The sequence below is a fragment of the Drosophila ficusphila genome, unplaced genomic scaffold, assembly GCF_018152265.1.
Source record: "Drosophila ficusphila isolate 14025-0441.05 unplaced genomic scaffold, ASM1815226v1 contig_414, whole genome shotgun sequence".
Lineage (NCBI taxonomy): Eukaryota > Metazoa > Arthropoda > Insecta > Diptera > Drosophilidae > Drosophila > Drosophila ficusphila.
The window spans coordinates 7,152,838-7,170,498 of NW_025064328.1; the positions used below are offsets into that span (position 1 = coordinate 7,152,838).

The following is a 17,661-nucleotide window of genomic DNA, read 5'->3' on the forward strand; positions in this document are numbered from 1 at the left end:
AGCCGACAATAATAACATTGTAGCGTCGACGGATCAGGACTAAAAAATTTATTGAACTTTCGGATGTCTATTGACGTACGAGTACGCCCCCTAATTTAGCCGATAAACACTCCACGATGGGCATTGCTACAATCGAATATTCGATTCAGTAGATGGTTTAAAGGTCCGCTGACTGAAAACTCGATAAATGTGTTTCGTGATGTAGTGTTTTGATGTACGTTCATAACTCGCTTGCGACAAATGTTGGCTGTAAAAGATAAACTTGAACAGAGCTTGGAGCTCCTCAAAAAATATGAGTGGTTGTTGGATGCCTATGTTCTGGTTAGATATTGATAATTAATTACTTTAAAAAGTTTATCTTAAAATAAACCTTATTTAAAGGACTTTTTCCTGGACAACCATTGGAAAAAGCTTCCAAAAAACTGGCGTCAGTACTTGGAAAAAATTCCCTTGGAGAGTCTCGGAGAGCTGCTCCAAAACGAGGATCAAAACCACCAACTCAATTGGCCAGAGGAGATAATGGAATTGCAAAAGAAGCTACGGGAGCTCTGCCTCACTCGTGAGCCTGCGAGCCAACCCAAAGTTGGTAAAAATTTTTCATTCCCTGAACCAAATTTAGTTTTTTATATTTGTTCTCGTCAAGGACTCTTTTCACTGCTTACTACTGGATCATCCCAAGCTAAAGCACATGTTCCTAAAACGGGTGAAACCAAAAAAGCAACATGAAATCACTCGCATGGCTGAGATTTGTGGAATTAGCTGTCGACAGACGCCTGTTGACTTTATTGTGGATTTTGGAGCGGGCGTGGGTCACCTGGCACGCATCCTGGGATACGGCTATGGACTGCAAGTGTGCTGCTTTGAGATGCAGCCCGATCTCAACCTGCAGGCGAGGGAAATAGATTTAAAACTGGAGTCCATGGCAGCAAAGCATCTGAAGTCCAATGAAGCCAGCCACTTTCGGCGACCAGTGCATCTTACCCAGCGCTTAGAGAGCAACACCCAGCCAGAGCAGTTCCTCTCCAGCATCCGAGATGCTCTGCAGCTGGACGACGATAACTTTCGCTTTGGTATTATCGGTCTGCATCCGTGTGGCAACCTGGGACCGACATTGATGCGTATGTTTCTCAGCTGTCCGCAAGCTAGGTTTCTCAACTTTGTGGGTTGCTGCTACCAAAAGATGACCACTCAGGCCACGCATCCCCGGGAATCGGTGCATGGCTACCCACTGAGCAGGTTCCTAAGAGGCCACACAGGATGTCAGCTCAGCTACGAGGCTCGTGAGATCTCCTGTCACGCCTCCGAGGTGTACCATGATCGCCTGCGAACTGGAAACTACGAACACCTCCGCATACACTCCTTAAGAGCCGCCGCCGAGCGAATAATTGTGGAGCAGTTTCCAGACCTCAAACACTGTGCTTTGAGAAATGTGAAGCACTCACCTGGCATGACTTTTCACCAGTAAGTTTCCCCGAATACGAAGAAATCTAAAACTAGCATGTTTTTCAGATATTTTCAGAAAGCCGTGCAGGGAACTCGCTTCGAAGCTCTCGACAGTAGGATTCTAAGTAACGAGCAGACGGAAGCAGACCTGGCCAACTGGCAGCAAATAGTTTACTTTTACACGCTACGATTAATGATGGCACCTTTGGTCGAGAGCATTATTCTTTATGATCGAAGCCTTTTTCTCACGGAGAATGGTATTATTAATCTACTTTAAAAAATTTGTTATGTCTTATATTCAAAACCACTGTATTGCAGACTGCCAAGTCCAGATCGAGGCCTTATTTGATCCCCGCCTCTCGCCCAGAAACCACATTACCAGGGCTGTGAAACCCGAACTCTGATAACGGAAAAATTTCCCTAATCTGACCATAAATCCAGCAAAAGCGACTTGGCCGTCTGATTCTTATCGTTAAGTGCCTTTGTGGTTACACTTAAAAGCTTATTGTATATAAGTTTATTTTTATATAGATAAAGATAATATCGCGTTGCCGATAAAAAATGCACTTGAAGTTTGCCTAGATCGTTGAACGTAAGTAATGTTGACTTCCCGGAATCAGAGCTGTTTTACTTGTAGTAGCCCTTCTCGGCCGCAGCCTCTACGATGGTGCTAATGGCGGTAAAGGCCTCGCTGGACGTGGGCTGGATCTCCACGGCGGGCAGGATGAAAAGATCCTGGCTATCCGGAGGTCCCCGCAGTTCGAAGGTATAGGCAATCGGTATTCCTGCCTCGGCGTGCGCCCAATCCATACTGCCGCCGCTCGACGGATAAATGGTTTCGTACAGGCTGCCACTCACGTAATCCCTACCGCTCTCCGCCTTGATCGCAGCCGATGCCTTCTTGCCGAACTCCTGCAGGTCGTCGTAGTTGGACACCCGATCCTTCGTGTAGCCATATGGGAACATGAGCATCTGGGAATATGAGTGCAAAGCAATGTAGGTCTTGATCTGCTCCTTTTTTACGTTCGAGCGTATGAACTCGATCACTCGCTGGGTCTCCAGTTCGCTGCCCGCGGAGGGACCAGCGAAGTCGTAGCGCGTGGGATCGCTGCTAGACCCTGTGGAGTTCCAGTGGTCCGGATAGTTCCTGTTTAGATCCACCCCGCGGCAGGTGCCAAACAGCTGACGATTCTTCCGCCACATCCGATCGTGCTCGAAGGTGTACTTGTAACCATCGGGATTGACGCAAGGGAAGACGATCCAGTTGAAGTTCTGGGCCAGTTTCTTCACCTTCGGATCCTCCGAGGTGAGTAGCTGGTTGATGATGTACGTGGCAGCTGCCGGAGCAATCCACTCCCTGGCATGAATGCCACTTTCAATAAAGATGGCCTTGTTATTGGGACTACTGGACAGCTTGACGCCCTTGATGGCGTTGCCCTGAGTACTAGTTCCCATGTTTAGGACGGTCACCCGGTCCGGGTACTTCTCCGCCATCTTGTCCAGCCACTCGTATATGGTCTTCAGATGGAAGAAGTGCTGCCAGTCAAACTGCGCGGCATCAATGCTCTCTGGCTGAACTTCGCCCAGGTTGCGGTCGATCTTCTCCTGGAAGTTGTAGGTCTGCATGGGGGAGCTTTGTTTTCATTCCGATGAATTACAAATTTATTTTTAGCTGCTTACCAGAATTCTATGTTTCACGTTGTAGGTCTTGAGCAGATCGGCAATGTCTGCCACGCGATGCGCCGCCACCAAAATGGACAGTTTCTGGCCAATCTCGCGGGCATGGCCGATGAAGGTAAGGCTGTCGCTCTGCTCCTCCAGCTTTTGGAAAAGCGCGATCTGCTCCTCGTTCTCGAACTCCACATTGTAGATGCGGTAGTTGTCGTAGCGGGCTTGGTCAGGAGGAGCTGGTGCTCCGCCGCAGGCGGATCCCTTAGCCACCGGACACGTTGCACTTTCCAGCTTAGAACCGCTCGCTGCCATCGCTAGAATCAGAATGACTAACCACTCAGCTCCGATCCGCGATGTTAGCATATTTATAAAATATTCTTTTCTATTTTTTGTTTGCTCGTTTATTAGCCAGAGAGTGGATGAGAGGCAAAGAGAGAAAGCCGCCGAGAGGTAGAGGTTGTTGTTATCAGCTGGAGTGGGAACATTGGATGAGGCAAAGGAGGGCCGGCGAGCAGAAAAGAAAAACCAGAAGTTCCATCACAGCTGTGCGGTCTAATCCAGGGTTTCCAACGAGCCTTCTTTGCGGGCACATATGGTTTATGACCGTCATAAAACAATTCCGTGAAAAGTATCCGTTTCTCATTAACAGAATGTAACTCTAGGCAGGGGTGGTCTTCATAGAATTAATTAAATTGTGATTTGTAAAATAAATAAATGCTTACATACATATGCGCATAAAAATATATATTTTTATTAAATATTTATATACGTATATATATAATATTTATATTTTAATATTCCTTGAATCTTTTAAACAAATGAGTTAAATCCAAAAGTTTTAAAATTTTTCTAACCCAGATTTTTTGAGTTGTTGGTTTGATACTGACAGTGCATTTTATTACTTGTACTGCATTATGCTTCTTTTATTAAGTATGTCTAAAGAATAAGGTTTGTCGAGTTTGTATTTATTTTATAAATCTTTTCATGACAGAAATATGGTCCTAATAAATGATGTACGATAATATCTAAAATGCTATAATATAATTTCTAAAAATATGTTAAAAAACCCAAACGATTTTCAGTCTGTAAAAACTACTAATTCACGATGCATATATTTTTTGCATGCATGCATGCGTTAATAAACTACAAATTTTTGTAGGTTTTTTTAACCTTTACTATAGCAGCTATATGATCCGGTCATCCGATCCAGGACATTGCTATATATAAATATTTTACCTTAACAGTCACTTTTTTTGTAAAGTTTTAGCGAGATAGCGTTAAAAATTAGACACTAATTTGCTACTTCTTTTTGCCCCTGCCCAAAGTAAGTGTGTGCGTACCATTAGCAAACTGTAGCCTGCGCCGCTGCAGCTCCTGGACCTCCTCCTCCAGCTGGCGACGCGCCTCGTCGAGTTGGGTCTTCTCTTCCATGTGCTCCCGTTTCAAACGCTCGAACTTGGTGTGCAGCTCTTTCTCGCTCTCCTTTAGCTCGTTTTCTTTCTGTTTTACTCGCTGCACGAACATCTGCCTCACCTCCTCCTCCTTGGCCTGCAGGCTGGCCAAGTGATCGGAGCGCTTAGATTCGAATGTCTGCTGAAAGGACACGGGCTGGTTGTTGCTGTCCACGTCCACGAAACCCATTTGCTGTAGGCGCCGCTGGCGGAAGAGCTCATAGTGTCGTGTGTGGGTAACCTCGCGCAGATCCTCCATATTTGTGCGGATGACCATCTCGCGCAATTTTACAAAATCGCAATGCGTCTCGTTTTCGATGTGCACCGCTCCCCAGGGATATTGACGGGCACGAACCTGCTTTCCGGCCACCTTTACGAATTCCGTGCTTCCCACAACAGCAAAAGGCAGGTGGCCATTCATAGAGGAATTGTTGTCGGCCACCGTCTCATCGTCTGTGGGAAACTGGTAGATGCTCACCTTGTTCCGGCGCAGTTCTTCCATTATCCGCTTCTTGAACCCTGCCAGCTCCGACTTTGATATAGTGTCAGCTTTGGCTATTACGGGTACGATGTTTACCCGGCTGTCCAGTTGCTTCATGCACACCAAATCCATGGCTTTGAGTCCATGGCCCGTGGGACAGATGAAGTAGAGGCAGGCGTGAACGCGCCCATCCTGAGCACTTGCCATCGAGCGCTGGATCTTAAGCTCCTCTTGCAAATACGCCTCGAACTGGCTGTCCACGTATTCGACGAGAGCCTTGTAGCTGTCCGCCTTATTGACCTGATCTCCGTATCCAATGGTGTCGCAAATTGTGAGCTTCAGCCGGACATTGCTCTCCTGCAGCTCGTAGGTGTTCGCCTTAAGCTTTACGTTGGACAGGCTGTGCGGACTGGGTGTGGCACCAAAGCTGGTGTTAAAGAGTGTGTCCATCAGGGTTGACTTCCCGAGAGCAGTCTCTCCGATGCACAGGATGTTGAAGCTGAATCCGTTCTGCACGCTCTTGTTAACCAGTTGATCTGGAAGTGTATCGAAACCCACGTGCCCACCCAACTGTAGCTGCCTGGGCGCCTTGGGTGCCACCTCCTGCGTTTTCTTTTCAGTCGCTATATGCACCATTTCGCCTTTAGTTCTGGTGAAACAATGGCTATGGACAGAAATGGCACCACTCTTTATACTTAGCGAACGGACGAGTGAAACGGATAAAAACCTCAATCTTTCTTTTTTCTAATCACCCGTTTGGAATTCCCGGCATGTGCTAATATAACGAGAGTTTAATTTCGTTTACGGTTTCTACCTGTGATCAATTTTACCTGCAAACTGCAACGAATTTGAATGTAGTGCCGCAACAATCGCTTATCGAGGCAGTGAAGCCCGATAACACAATACGTTTATATAGAAAGTGGGCAAGAATTAGCCATAGGCTCTGATAGACTTTCAGGAAAAATTCTAAAAGATGCGAACGTTTAATAATAGGTTTCAACATTGTGGAATCGTTGCACGGTTGACAGTTTTTCAATAATTACATTACAGAAAATAAAAAACTTTGGCATGCCAATAGGAACTAGTGCTGCCGCCTTGAAAAACGTACCTCTTAAAAAATCTGCAATTATTTGTGTTAATTTCTTTTAAAATATTACCCTAATGGAAGAGTATTTCAATAGAAATTCAAAACTACATTTTTCAGTAAAACAAACCATTTAATGTTTTTTAATAGCCAAATATTGTTCGATAACAAAAACGCTGTCGGCACTGACGATAACGTCTGCAGGTTATCGGTAGCCGCAACTCCACTTTCAACGCATACAGAATTTGCAAAACCGCAGAAAATTAAAAAATCCCAGGATTATACGCAAATTATAGGCAAAAGAGGACTGCAATTACCAACCTAGAACAGAAATCGTGGTAAGAACTAGAAAGGCAAACCGAATATTCGTAGTTTTGGGGTTTTTTCCGACGTAGAAAGAATTTTTCTTTGTCGAGCAAGCGCCGCCATTTTCTTTTCACTTGGGCCGCCGCTTTTTACGCGTACTTTCACAATGCAAATCTCAAAAATTTCGCAGAAACAGCAGTTGCAATCTCGATTGCCAGAAGGTTCTCAAGCAGCACCACCCGAGGAAAAGCGCACCGGAAGAGCTGCTCATGAGTAGTCATCGAGACGGAGCCGGAGCCGATCGAATCACAATCAAAATCCATAACATGAAGCGAAGCGCCTCGCGCTCCCCGGGTCCGGCCTCCAGGAGCAGTTTATCGCGGAACTCACGGAGCATGGGTCGTGGTTACGACAACGGCAGCGGAGTGCCGGGCGACTCTCCGGAGCGCCTGTCGCCGGAGCGGATGCGTCGCCGCTTGGAGCGCTCGCCGAGTCCACGTGGCCGTTATGGCTCCCCGCATCGTGAACCCTACATGCGAGGTCCTCCGCCTGCGGAACGACCCGCCGGTTACAAGGTCCTGTGCGTCAGCGCCCTGCCGCCAAAGGCTCCGGATGATTTTATAGAGGAGACACTTTATCGCGAGTACAAGAAGTTTGGAGACTTTAGTGTGCGACTGGCTCACGACCTCGACGAAAGGGTGGCTTACGTTTGTTTTAGAACGCCGGAAGATGCGCGCGAAGCCAAACACCACAAGCCGCGGCTTATTATCTATGATAAGATGGCCATAGTAGAGCCGGTGTACAAGTCCACAACCAGGCCAGAGTACAGGTGCGATTTACTTAAAAAATTTTTTTATATCTTTTTTTTACATAACACTATTCTTACCGTGTAGACCCCGTGGGCACTCGATGTCGCCGCCAGACTATGAGCGCTACCACTATTCGCGTTCACCTATGGGCCAAGGAGTTCCTTTGGATCATCGCCGTCCGCCACTTGATCCCTATGACCGTTACGGCCCGCCTCATATGCATCCCCACGCAGTGCATCCACGAGATTACCGGCCAATGCACCATGAATATCCCCATCCTCCACGCGGTCCACCTCTGCATCGCGGGGGTCATCCGCACCACCTCCATGGGCACGCACCGCCCCATCAGTACGCTCCAATGAGGCCACTAGCACCACGTCCACACGCTCCGTACGAAAAGCCGGAAAGCAAGAAGGACAAGTTCCCCAATTATTTGCACCACGTTCAACCCGAGGATGATCCGCTCTCCACACGTACACTGTTTGCGGGAAATTTAGAGGTGACAATCGCCGATGACGAACTGCGTCGTATATTTGGCAAGTACGGTGTGGTTGATGATATTGACATCAAGCGCCCACCGCCGGGAACGGGAAACGCGTTCGCGTTTGTGCGGTATCAAAACCTGGACATGGCCCACCGTGCAAAAATAGAGTTGTCCGGACAGTATATTGGCAAGTTCCAGTGCAAGATTGGATACGGCAAGGTGACCCCGGCGACTCGTATGTGGATCGGAGGTTTGGGCGCCTGGACCTCAGTCACTCAACTAGAGCGTGAATTCGATCGCTTCGGTGCAATAAAGAAGATCGAGTACCAGAAGGGAGAGCCGTACGCCTACATTCAGTACGAGACAGTGGAGGCGGCCACGGCGGCTGTAAAGGAAATGCGAGGATTCCCATTGGGCGGACCAGAGCGCCGTCTGCGCACGGACTTTGCAGAGTTGCCGGGCGCCACACCGGCGGCACCATTCAAGGGCTCAAAACCACCATATGATGAAAGTGCTTTGGAGTACCGACGACCGGAGTATGATCCGTACTATGAGGAGTCCGCGGCGTACGCACCACGAGGGGGTTACTCCCCATATCCACCCAGAGGTGGTTACCGAGGACGTGGTGGTTATCGCGGAAGGGGACGAGGCATGTACCACTACCACAATGATGTGCACAGGCCACCACATCCTGGATCCTTGGGTGGTTCTTCTTCGTCGGTGCCGCCGCCCGGAGGTGTGGATGATGAGTGGCGACGCCCTCCTGGAGAATCTTACGACAGAGGAGCCCGTTCCAGCTCTAGGGAGCCTGGCGCGGAACGTTCTCGGTCCAGATCGCCCTTGAAGCGGGCTCGTTCTCCCGGATCCGATTCCGACACCTCGACTCGCCGTAACGATGCTCTTGGCTCGGCCAGTACGGTGCCGGAGGTGGCACGCAAGTGCAGTACCGTGTGGACCGGAGCACTGATTCTCAAGAGCTCCCTATTCCCAGCCAAGTTCCATCTGACGGACGGAGACACAGAAATTGTAGAATCGTTGATGCGTGACGAAGAGGGCAAGCACAATTTACGCATCACCCAGCGGCTGCGCTTGGATCCTCCAAAACTTGACGATGTGCAAAAGCGAATTGCATCCTCATCGTCGCATGCTATCTTTATGGGCTTGGCCGGCTCCACGAACGATACCAATTGCGACGATGCCAGTGTGCAAACGCGTCCGCTGAGAAACCTGGTCTCCTACCTTAAGCAGAAGGAGGCGGCTGGCGTAATATCGCTGCTTAACAAGGAGACGGAGGCCACTGGCGTGCTTTACGCCTTTCCGCCCTGCGACTTTTCCACGGAGCTGTTGAAGCGCACCTGCCACAGCCTCACGGAAGAGGGACTGAAGGAGGACCACCTGGTTATTGTGGTGGTACGTGGCGGCACGGCCTAAGGCCGTTTGGCGTTTTAGGTATGGAGATCCAAGAGCTGAACAAACTGGAGGTAATAACTAGCCGCAGTGCTCAAGGGAAGACTCCGCCACACATAACTTTAATCTAGCAACCGTAGTCGTATCTTAGATGCCTCTCTCAAAAGGAGGAGGACGAACTGAGGGTCACATACATGCGAGGGTCGTGTATGTGCGCCCTTAAGCACCGCACACACACACACACACACAGACACACTTGATGCACACATTCAGAGACATGAGCAGAACCGAGGAGACATCACCCACACCTCATGACCCCAGACCCATATCAATTAACCATTAATCAACCTTCTTTTGCAGACAGGATTTCTCTTTATGGTTTCATTTCAAGTTCTCGATGTGTTAGTGACAGTGAAGTTTATACATCTCTTTATTATTGTGCTACAAAGTTTGAAAAAATAATGTATTTAAAATCTACTCATACAGTTTTTCCAATTTTATTATGTTAAAGTGTACAACTGAGAATGGAAAAAAAAAACACAAGTAAACAACCTTATATTTTCTAAAAACAACTATTTGAGTGTCCGCTTATGATCAACAAATAGTGAAAAATAATCCTGATGAAACAGTTTTTGTGTTCCTTAAAGTTGATTTTCTATTTTAATTTGTGTTACGCTGATGGTTTTGCCTTTGGTCTTTTCTTTGTGAAAGATGATGAAATTACAGTGCGACAAGAAGTGCACCAAGTAATGGTCTGATTGTCAAGTTAAAGTCCAAAACGAAGATTACAAAGTGTTCCCAGAATTTGGTTTGCAGTGCGATTCTCCCGTAAAAAAGCAATCAGTGCAAAGTGATTAATTCTGGCTGAGCTTCAGCTCCCCTCGATCTCCCTGAGGTTCCTTTGTGTTTTTTTAGCCTGTGGGTGCGTGAAAGTGGCTACCAAATCCAAATCGTGTTCCGATCCCCGATCAATATCCGTCTTCCATCCGAAAAGAGAACGTCGTGTAGCATTTGCTCCAAAATGTTTCTGCTGTTTGATTGGGTTTGGCAATTGTTACATTGGTTTTCTTGTGGCTGCTCTCAACAGAATGGTGTTTTGTTTATAATTTATACATGCGTTCATGCGACATTTATGTTTCTGTGAGTTCAAGTGTCATTTCACGGACCGAAATCAAATAAGATACGATAATAACCCAAGTAGATGGCCCAGTGCATGTGCTGTGTATGCGTGTGTTCTCAAATATATTATTTATATATATACGAGCTGATAATCTGTACACTCATAAATAGTAATACCGATCAAACGCAGTTAATCCACAAAATTAGGCAGAGTTCGAGTTATTTATGCTTCAAAAAATATTATATAAAACCATTATACTGCTACTGCTATTTAAATAAACGTCAAATATTGATCCCAAATGTGTTCAAAATCTGGTGCTCAAAAATGTGAATTACAGTGCAACCAAGTGCCAAAGTGAATCAATCTCCGATGACCAAAAAAGGAAGGTAAACATTTTTGCACTAACTAACATTAACTTCAATTTTAATAACAACTCGAAGGCTCCCATTCCCCCAAGTGCCGATCTCAATCATAGTACAGGTAAAAGGTGGTGCAGACCGCAAAGTACGAGGGTCTCTCCACGCTGTAGGTCACGAATCCGTCCTTCTCGGCATCCCACAGGAAGTTAACCATGGAGTAGAGCCCCTGCATAAGGAACTCGCCCACAGTAACCAGGACTATGTAGCGATATCTGTAGGGAAAACGGTGAAAAAGTGGTTATATATTCTCTGGGCCGAAATAACCTGTCGTAGTTGTCCAGTTTGATCCGGTTCTTGATCTCCTCGCTGACCTGGGCCGCCATGTGCAGCGAGTGCTTGGGATGGAACATGTACTCATCGTTGTAGTGTCGGTTCATCACAGCCTTGATAATGTTCTCCACGCGTTCCTTATTCAGTGGATTTTTTGACTCCAGGCGGTAGGTGGGCATGAATCGCATGGTGGGCTACGAATCGTGTGGATCTTGGAATATAGGGAAGATGGCAACTTAACAGACTCACCTTGGCCGCCGGAGCACCCATGCCCAACGGAACGCCTATATGCGACTTGGTCAGCGATCCGCGCTGGCTGCCTGCCTTCTGCATGGTGATGAAATGGGAAACCGAATATGCATGTTAGTTTCGGCTTAGACACACTCCCTGTACCCCCACTGAGTTCCCACAAGGGATGGCGTGACTTGGCCAAATTTCAGACCAACCATACATTCCCGTGTTCACATTCCGTTACAAGCATCAATTCATTAAAAAGACATCAAATACCCATTGGAACCAAAATGGCAAAATCAATCGAATACCTTCTCACGCTCCTGCCCCAGGCAAAGATTCACCAGACCCGACCAGTTCTTGGCTGCAGCGGCTGCCATTTTTGGTATTAGTGGAATTTAGTTGGGTCGAGTGCGTCGCGGTTAGCCATAAAGCCACAAATGATTATGCCATTAAGCCATTCCCTGCCAGATTGCCTGACGGCCTGTCGCCGTGGCAATTCGTGGCGCTTTTGTTGAATCAATACCAGCCCAAATTATGCGCCACTTGTCAGCCAAACTTACCGGCTTACTGCCCTCGGCCGACTTTTCCTTCTTTTCCTTTTTGCCCTTGCCAGTTTCCGCCTCCTTGGCAGGAGCCTCGGTCGCGATTTCCTTGCTGCGCCGCTCGTCCGGTGAATCACCCATGATCAAAATAAGGAACTATAAAAGCCTTGTAAACTCCCAGAAAGGAAATAGCCCCAAAGAAAAGCCCCGATCGACAGTAAATCAAAGGCTGGCTTATACAACGACAATTAGTTTACACTTTATTTGATTTGCAATATGTTTGGGGAATATGCATTCCGTTTCGTGTTAGCATTTCGGTATGGTTTCCGGTTCAAACTTTAAAGTATATCAAACATATACACACTGTAAGAAGACGATAATACACACATCGAGTTACGATATTTACGTTATTTCTCTTGGGTGCTCTTGTGGCCACAAAACATCAATTACACATATATACACATATTCAAATATAAATATACTGGATACGTTGTTCGGATTGGGTTAAATACACACCTAATAAATTGTCTATAAAAAGAAAAACAATAACAGTGCGAATTCTTGGCCACATTTTCTTGTCTTTGTCTGTTGCTTTGACTTTTTTGAGTCCAGGACTCCGAGTATGTTTAGACTTTAACGAACAGTTGAGTGTTTTTAAAACATTCGTGGCTCTTCGAAATATAAAAACTCAAAATTCAGTTAAAAAACCTGCAGTACAACTACTAAAAAGTGGCGATAAAAACGCGCTGGTGGAGATAGCACAACACCAAGGAACAATTTCTTAGACATCTAACATCCATGTACTATATTGGCCAGTGGGCCTTATAAAAGAATAGCGTCTTCGTCTCGTGCAAATTTTGGTGCAGACTTATGTAAATATTGGAAAGTACTAAATTTCTCTGTACGTCGATTCATTCTAGTTTTTTTTTTGTTCCATTTTTCTTTTAAGATATTCGTACCAAAGTTAGTTTCAGTCGTGTAGTGGACACATAGGTAAAGCTTTAGTTGCAATCCGGGGCGTCTGCTCGCAAATGTGTGACTTGTAACTTGTTTACATAAATAGACACATTCCTTTTAGCCGATAAATCGTATGCAATGTGTAGTGGACACGTATAAGAGATGCAATAATTATAATCAGTGGGTTTCGTTAGTACATATAGTAATTGCTGGATTGTTTTGGGTTATATGCTATGTTCAGCGGTGTCTTCGATCTGCTGGTTTTTTTTTAATATGCCTCTAAAAATGTAGCTTTTGGAATTCGATAAGTTTTGAGTTCTTTTTTGATGGCACCGTTATTTTATAACGCCACATTTGGTCCAAAAATTGTAATGTTTATAAATCTTTTAGCACCCCAGCTAGTCATTGGACCGCACTTTGCGGAGTGATCCGCGGTTAAACTTGCAGATGGATTCCAGCAGAGCGGAGCGGGTCAGCTCGTCACCCTCGCCGCCCTCAACATCGTCAGCCAGCATGTTTGGTGTCGAAGATTGCCGTTCCACCGAAGCGCCGGGCGACGCCGGTAAATCCTGCTGATAAACACCGGCCAAATGCGGCGCTGGAGTAAGCGGAGGGGCTGAAAGGAAGACGGAATAGCATGATAGTTGGGTAAGTTTCTAAAAGCAAGCTAACAAACTACGAATTTGAAGCTGTGAAAGGCTGTTGGATAACTACATTTGATGCCGGCCAGTGTGGGCTCCTCGGGAGTGCTGTCGGAGCGGTTGAAGGAGTCGGCCCCACATAACCCACCAACCACCGAGGTGCTGGAGGAAGCTGCTGCTGCAGTCGCAGCAACAAGCGACAAGCGTCCATTGTTCGTTTGGATTGAACCTTGCTGCTTTAGCTTCGACTGTTTGTGCTCTAGTTTCTAGACGACAGAAGCATCGATTCAAATAAACGAAAAGAGAAATCAAAAAGTGTTTGTTAAGTGGCGTGAGCTACGTGAAATGGTTGGGTTTTGGGCAACTAACTGCTTTTTGCTTGGACTTGCGTTTCTCCTCCTCAGAGCTCATCATCTCCTGGACGCGCACAATGCGCTTTTGGTTTTTCACAGATTTCTGTTCGTCCCGCAAGCGATTCTCGCTCTTGATGGCTGCCTGCTTCAGCAGCTCCTTGGCGTTCAGGGATAGCTTGAAGTACGGCTTCTCAGCATTGGCAGCGGCGGCAGCGCCCTCAGTTGAAGCGTATTGCGTGAAGAATCTGTGCCCCAAAAGTTGCTCCAGCGTCGGTAGGCCGGCCTTGCAAGCTTCCTTGGATAGGATGCTTTCCAGCAGACATTCTAAAAGGGCAAACGACATAGATCAATCTAATCGATTGTCAATATGCATGAACCTACTTAAAGCATCGGGACATTCGGTGATCTGGCGAACAACAGACTCCTGCAGCGGATAACCCATTGCCATTTCGAAGAGAACATGACCGAAGCAGTAAACATCAATAGTCTCGATTGCATGGATTTTGCTGTGCTGCATAAAAAATGGCCGGTAAAAAGCTGGTACGCCCAGCAAAAAGTTCTCGATGTCCAGCAGCTTAACACAATCGTCAACTATCACTATGTTTCCCGAATGTAGGTGACCTTTAGGAATTGCCAGAAATTGAATTATACGAATCTGTAGAAACAGTTTTATCCTTACCATATGCATAACCCTTGGAATGCAAAAATATGAGAGCCTCAAGGATTTGTTTGCCATAAGTAGCCACCTGTTTCATTGAGAGTGCAGTTCTCCCCTTTGGATTGCCGTATTTGCTGAGAAATGGATTCTTTGGATTCGCGGCCATGCACAAAACATCCTTTAGTGTACCATGTTTATGGAACCTAAAAAACCAAGCTCTTATTTATGTTCGGCATTGATTAGTTTAAATACTAACTTTCTGATGACGAGGCATCCGTGTTCGGTGTGGGCGGCCAGAAGCACAGGCTCAATATGCGGATGCTGCAAACCCATCAGGCTTTTCATTATACCTCCTATTTCCTTCTCGTCGACGAACTTGTCCGGTCCATATTCGAGCCACTCCGCCACCACCTCGGCCCCAGGTTCCAGTGTGCCCGCATCGATGGAGTGACCGCTGCCGTTGCTGCTTCCGGCGGCGAAATGCTTGCTCTGATGGGTCTGCGAGCCGCTCTTAACCAACTGCTTGTTGCTGCTCTTCTCCGGCGGTTTGGGGGTAACCTTAAAATAGTGCTTCCGGAGGCGCCAGCCTATGGCACCCATACTTCCACCCAGGGACCAGGTCGGGTCGGTTCGTAAGCAAAGCATGGCGTTCTGCACGGCATGGTCTGCAGTGGATTCGAGGGAATAACGAATTAACGAAGAATTTGAAAGATAACTGGAAACAATAACGCACCGTGAAAGGACTGCGAGTAACTCTCGGGATCCACGAAGCGCTTGGCTGGCAGCGAGGAGGCCAGAATGGGATTCATTAGTACGGCGTTTATGTACACTTGCAAAGCTTGTTTCCGTTCAGCTACGAAGTCCGGGCGCATGTTACCAAAGATGCGCTTGCGAGGCAACGGCAGCTCGATGCCGGAGACACGGAGAGACTTGTCCAAACGGTCGAAGTCATTGTAGCGGCGCAGAACGGTCCAGTAATCCTTGTTGCTGGCGCCCCTCCACACGCGCAGCAGGTACTCCTGCAAGTGGACGAACAATCACACATGCGGCGATTGCATGAAATCATCAACAATTATTGATTTTTCGCTGGGGTCAGCAGCTCAGCCCCCTCCCTCACGATATGGTACCTACCGTATGTCCGGCGACCTCCTGGACGGCGGTTATCTCGCAGCTCAGCGCCTGGGTGTCGTCAATTGGCAATTTTTGTTCATATCTGCTCGCAAAAACGGCCATTGGACTCCTTTGGATACATTTTCTACTTTACTCAGCAAGCTGCGCTGCTCTGGACAAAAGTGTGTATGTGTGGGCTTTGTCTCCACCCTTTTTAGAGGCAGAACGGGGTGGACGAAACCCCGCAAAAATCGTTTGCGGTCCCTAAGCAAACACCGATTATTTGACACTTGCAGATAGTGTCTTTCGATTCCTAATCTTTTTTCAACCGAAATGGAGCCCCAAAAGAAATATTTTTTATAATCGTTACGCCCAGTGTTACACAGTTTTGCAATTTGGATACTGAAACGACGGGCGTTTTTCAGCACTAGATCAGAGCTGTCGGTTTTAAATATGTTATAGGCAAATTAATTTTTCCAGGGACTTCAAATAAATGTTAAAATTTAGTTTAAAAATTGTACATATTTGGTATAATTAAAATGTTTTTATCTTCTTCGAGCTTATAAGATGTTGTATTCAATTTGATAACTGAAATAAGTTATAGTTCACATAAACTGTTTGAGGTTGAAATGAATATTCCCCAAATATATCCAGACTTGTCTAAAAAAAAAGCTACGCGCTCATCACTGTTCCGGCTGGACTCGCGAGTTATCGATAACGGGGATGAGCTTGCGTTGTTGTTCTTAGATAGTGCGAAGTTATAGGGAATACAAGTGAACATGGCCGCAAACTACGCAAACAAGGGTTCAAGCAAGGGCATCACGACTGCGGTCCTGCGGAGCCAGCTTATGGGCCTAATCACCTTCAGCGGCACGCACAAGGACCAGGCGGACAAGTATCGCCAGCTGCTGAAGACGGTGTTGGCGAACACCGGCCAGGAGCTGATCGACGGGCTCCGACTCTTTGTGGAAGCCATTGTAAACGAACACGTTAGCCTGGTGATCTCGCGCCAGATCTTGAACGACGTGGGCGGCGAGCTGAGCAAGCTACCCGACGATCTGTCTAAGCAGCTCTCCCACTTCACGCTAGAGAAGGTCAACCCGCGCGTCATCTCGTTTGAGGAGCAGGTGGCTGGCATCCGATTCCACCTGGCCAACATCTATGAGCGCAACCAGCAGTGGCGCGATGCGGCCACAGTGTTGGTTGGCATTCCGTTAGAGACGGGCCAGAAACAGTACTCTGTGGAGTGCAAGCTGGGCACCTACCTGAAGATCGCTCGTCTGTACTTGGAGGACAACGACTCTATGCAGGCCGAGCTGTTCATTAATCGCGCCTCACTGCTGCAGGCCGAGACCAATTCTGAGGAGTTGCAGGTGAATCTCATCCATTAGTTAATTTCAAACCACAATGGCATCAGGAAATTACTCTTTTAAGGTGCTCTACAAAGTCTGCTATGCCCGTGTGCTGGACTACCGGCGTAAATTCATCGAGGCGGCCCAGCGATACAACGAGCTTTCCTACCGCAAAATCGTGGACCAGGGCGAACGGATGACGGCGCTAAAGAAGGCGCTTATCTGCACAGTTCTGGCCTCCGCCGGTCAGCAACGTTCCCGCATGCTGGCCACACTGTTCAAGGACGAACGTTGCCAGCATCTTCCGGCCTACGGCATTCTGGAGAAGATGTACTTGGAACGCATCATCCGGCGCTCTGAGCTGCAGGAGTTCGAGGCCCTGCTGCAGGAACACCAAAAGGCTGCCACTCCCGATGGCTCATCGATCCTGGATCGGGCTGTTTTCGAGCATAATCTACTGTCGGCCAGCAAGTTGTACAACAACATCACCTTCGAGGAACTAGGCGCCCTGCTGGACATACCGGCGGTAAAGGCGGAAAAGATTGCCTCACAGATGATAACCGAGGGCCGCATGAACGGGCACATCGACCAGATTTCAGGCATTGTCCACTTTGAGAACCGAGAGTTACTGCCGCAATGGGACCGACAGATCCAATCGCTGTGCTACCAAGTTAATTCCATAATAGAGAAGATAAGTGTCGCTGAGCCCGATTGGCTAGATAACCTGAACTGAACCCGGGTCTCGCCAACTCATTCACCCTCTCACCCTCATCTTTATAAAAGGCGGATTATCGGATTCTAAACGCGCCTGCAAGATTTCATTTTTAATTTATAAAAATAAATGAAATTATGTACATTATCGATCCTGT

The 17,661-nt window shown here is 47.2% G+C and overlaps 7 protein-coding genes across 9 annotated transcripts; 3 read left to right on the forward strand and 4 right to left on the reverse strand.

Annotated features, from left to right (window-relative positions):
• Positions 1–187: 187 nt before the first annotated feature.
• On the forward strand, positions 188–1,877 carry LOC108101569 (protein RRNAD1). 2 transcript variants are annotated; one of them, XM_017205978.2, is made up of 5 exons: positions 188–321; positions 382–582; positions 644–1,461; positions 1,510–1,700; positions 1,762–1,877. In XM_017205978.2, exons 1-5 carry the CDS (start codon positions 241–243, stop codon positions 1,845–1,847), a joined length of 1,377 nt encoding a protein of 458 aa, XP_017061467.1. In that variant the 5' UTR covers positions 188–240; the 3' UTR covers positions 1,848–1,877. The 2 variants fall into 2 exon arrangements, with proteins under 2 accessions (XP_017061467.1, XP_017061468.1); XM_017205979.2 differs by lacking the exon at positions 188–321 and having other exon boundaries at positions 497–586.
• Positions 1,878–1,906: 29 nt separating this feature from the next.
• LOC108101443 (zinc carboxypeptidase) lies at positions 1,907–3,651 on the reverse strand (the record flags this gene model as incomplete). Its single annotated transcript, XM_017205780.2, has 2 exons — positions 1,907–3,063; positions 3,124–3,651. Coding segments are annotated over 2 exons (1,521 nt in total), but the record flags the coding sequence as incomplete, so codon positions are not given.
• Positions 3,652–3,843: 192 nt separating this feature from the next.
• LOC108101570 (septin-2) lies at positions 3,844–5,914 on the reverse strand. Its single transcript, XM_017205980.1, has 2 exons — positions 5,877–5,914; positions 3,844–5,821 (listed from the first exon to the last, which is right to left on the reverse strand). The coding sequence occupies exon 2, from the start codon at positions 5,680–5,682 to the stop codon at positions 4,414–4,416; it is 1,269 nt and encodes a 422-aa protein (XP_017061469.1). The 5' UTR covers positions 5,683–5,821; positions 5,877–5,914; the 3' UTR covers positions 3,844–4,413.
• A 405-nt stretch (positions 5,915–6,319) lies between these two features.
• Positions 6,320–10,555, forward strand: LOC108101479 (RNA-binding protein spenito). Its single transcript, XM_017205826.2, has 3 exons — positions 6,320–6,468; positions 6,627–7,265; positions 7,330–10,555. The coding sequence occupies exons 2-3, from the start codon at positions 6,706–6,708 to the stop codon at positions 9,158–9,160; spliced, it is 2,391 nt and encodes a 796-aa protein (XP_017061315.1). The 5' UTR covers positions 6,320–6,468; positions 6,627–6,705; the 3' UTR covers positions 9,161–10,555.
• Positions 10,556–10,658: 103 nt separating this feature from the next.
• LOC108101483 (dynein light chain Tctex-type 5-B) lies at positions 10,659–11,862 on the reverse strand. Of its 2 annotated transcripts, none has more exons than XM_017205831.2 (4): positions 11,740–11,862; positions 11,195–11,272; positions 10,940–11,139; positions 10,659–10,887 (listed from the first exon to the last, which is right to left on the reverse strand). In XM_017205831.2, the coding sequence occupies exons 1-4, from the start codon at positions 11,860–11,862 to the stop codon at positions 10,722–10,724; spliced, it is 567 nt and encodes a 188-aa protein (XP_017061320.1). In that variant the 3' UTR covers positions 10,659–10,721. The 2 variants fall into 2 exon arrangements, with proteins under 2 accessions (XP_017061320.1, XP_043064314.1); XM_043208379.1 differs by lacking the exon at positions 11,740–11,862 and adding an exon at positions 11,488–11,727.
• Positions 11,863–11,958: 96 nt separating this feature from the next.
• On the reverse strand, positions 11,959–15,844 carry LOC108101480 (PX domain-containing protein kinase-like protein). Its single transcript, XM_017205828.2, has 8 exons — positions 15,462–15,844; positions 15,064–15,349; positions 14,587–14,995; positions 14,352–14,533; positions 14,054–14,293; positions 13,689–13,996; positions 13,393–13,585; positions 11,959–13,294 (listed from the first exon to the last, which is right to left on the reverse strand). The coding sequence occupies exons 1-8, from the start codon at positions 15,561–15,563 to the stop codon at positions 13,077–13,079; spliced, it is 1,938 nt and encodes a 645-aa protein (XP_017061317.1). The 5' UTR covers positions 15,564–15,844; the 3' UTR covers positions 11,959–13,076.
• A 280-nt stretch (positions 15,845–16,124) lies between these two features.
• Positions 16,125–17,651, forward strand: LOC108101481 (COP9 signalosome complex subunit 4). The gene is made up of 2 exons (XM_017205829.2): positions 16,125–16,813; positions 16,875–17,651. The coding sequence occupies exons 1-2, from the start codon at positions 16,220–16,222 to the stop codon at positions 17,523–17,525; spliced, it is 1,245 nt and encodes a 414-aa protein (XP_017061318.1). The 5' UTR covers positions 16,125–16,219; the 3' UTR covers positions 17,526–17,651.
• Positions 17,652–17,661: the final 10 nt, after the last annotated feature.

Coding starts and splice junctions, on each gene's coding strand:
- LOC108101483 (XM_017205831.2), bottom strand. CDS start 11,862: ATGGGTGATTCACCGGACGAGCGGCGCAGCAAGGAAATCGCGACCGAG. Junction 11,273..11,739: donor CGGCCGAGGGCAGTAAGCCG/GTAAGTTTGGCT, acceptor ATCACCATGCAG/AAGGCAGGCAGCCAGCGCGG. Junction 11,140..11,194: donor TGGGTGCTCCGGCGGCCAAG/GTGAGTCTGTTA, acceptor CACGATTCGTAG/CCCACCATGCGATTCATGCC.
- LOC108101480 (XM_017205828.2), bottom strand. CDS start 15,563: ATGGCCGTTTTTGCGAGCAGATATGAACAAAAATTGCCAATTGACGAC. Junction 15,350..15,461: donor AGGAGGTCGCCGGACATACG/GTAGGTACCATA, acceptor GTCCACTTGCAG/GAGTACCTGCTGCGCGTGTG. Junction 13,295..13,392: donor CACACTGGCCGGCATCAAAT/GTAGTTATCCAA, acceptor TCTTCCTTTCAG/CCCCTCCGCTTACTCCAGCG.
- LOC108101570 (XM_017205980.1), bottom strand. CDS start 5,682: ATGGTGCATATAGCGACTGAAAAGAAAACGCAGGAGGTGGCACCCAAG.
- LOC108101569 (XM_017205978.2), top strand. CDS start 241: ATGTTGGCTGTAAAAGATAAACTTGAACAGAGCTTGGAGCTCCTCAAA. Junction 1,462..1,509: donor CCTGGCATGACTTTTCACCA/GTAAGTTTCCCC, acceptor CATGTTTTTCAG/ATATTTTCAGAAAGCCGTGC. Junction 1,701..1,761: donor CCTTTTTCTCACGGAGAATG/GTATTATTAATC, acceptor ACTGTATTGCAG/ACTGCCAAGTCCAGATCGAG.
- LOC108101481 (XM_017205829.2), top strand. CDS start 16,220: ATGGCCGCAAACTACGCAAACAAGGGTTCAAGCAAGGGCATCACGACT. Junction 16,814..16,874: donor CCAATTCTGAGGAGTTGCAG/GTGAATCTCATC, acceptor TACTCTTTTAAG/GTGCTCTACAAAGTCTGCTA.
- LOC108101479 (XM_017205826.2), top strand. CDS start 6,706: ATGAGTAGTCATCGAGACGGAGCCGGAGCCGATCGAATCACAATCAAA. Junction 7,266..7,329: donor ACAACCAGGCCAGAGTACAG/GTGCGATTTACT, acceptor CTTACCGTGTAG/ACCCCGTGGGCACTCGATGT.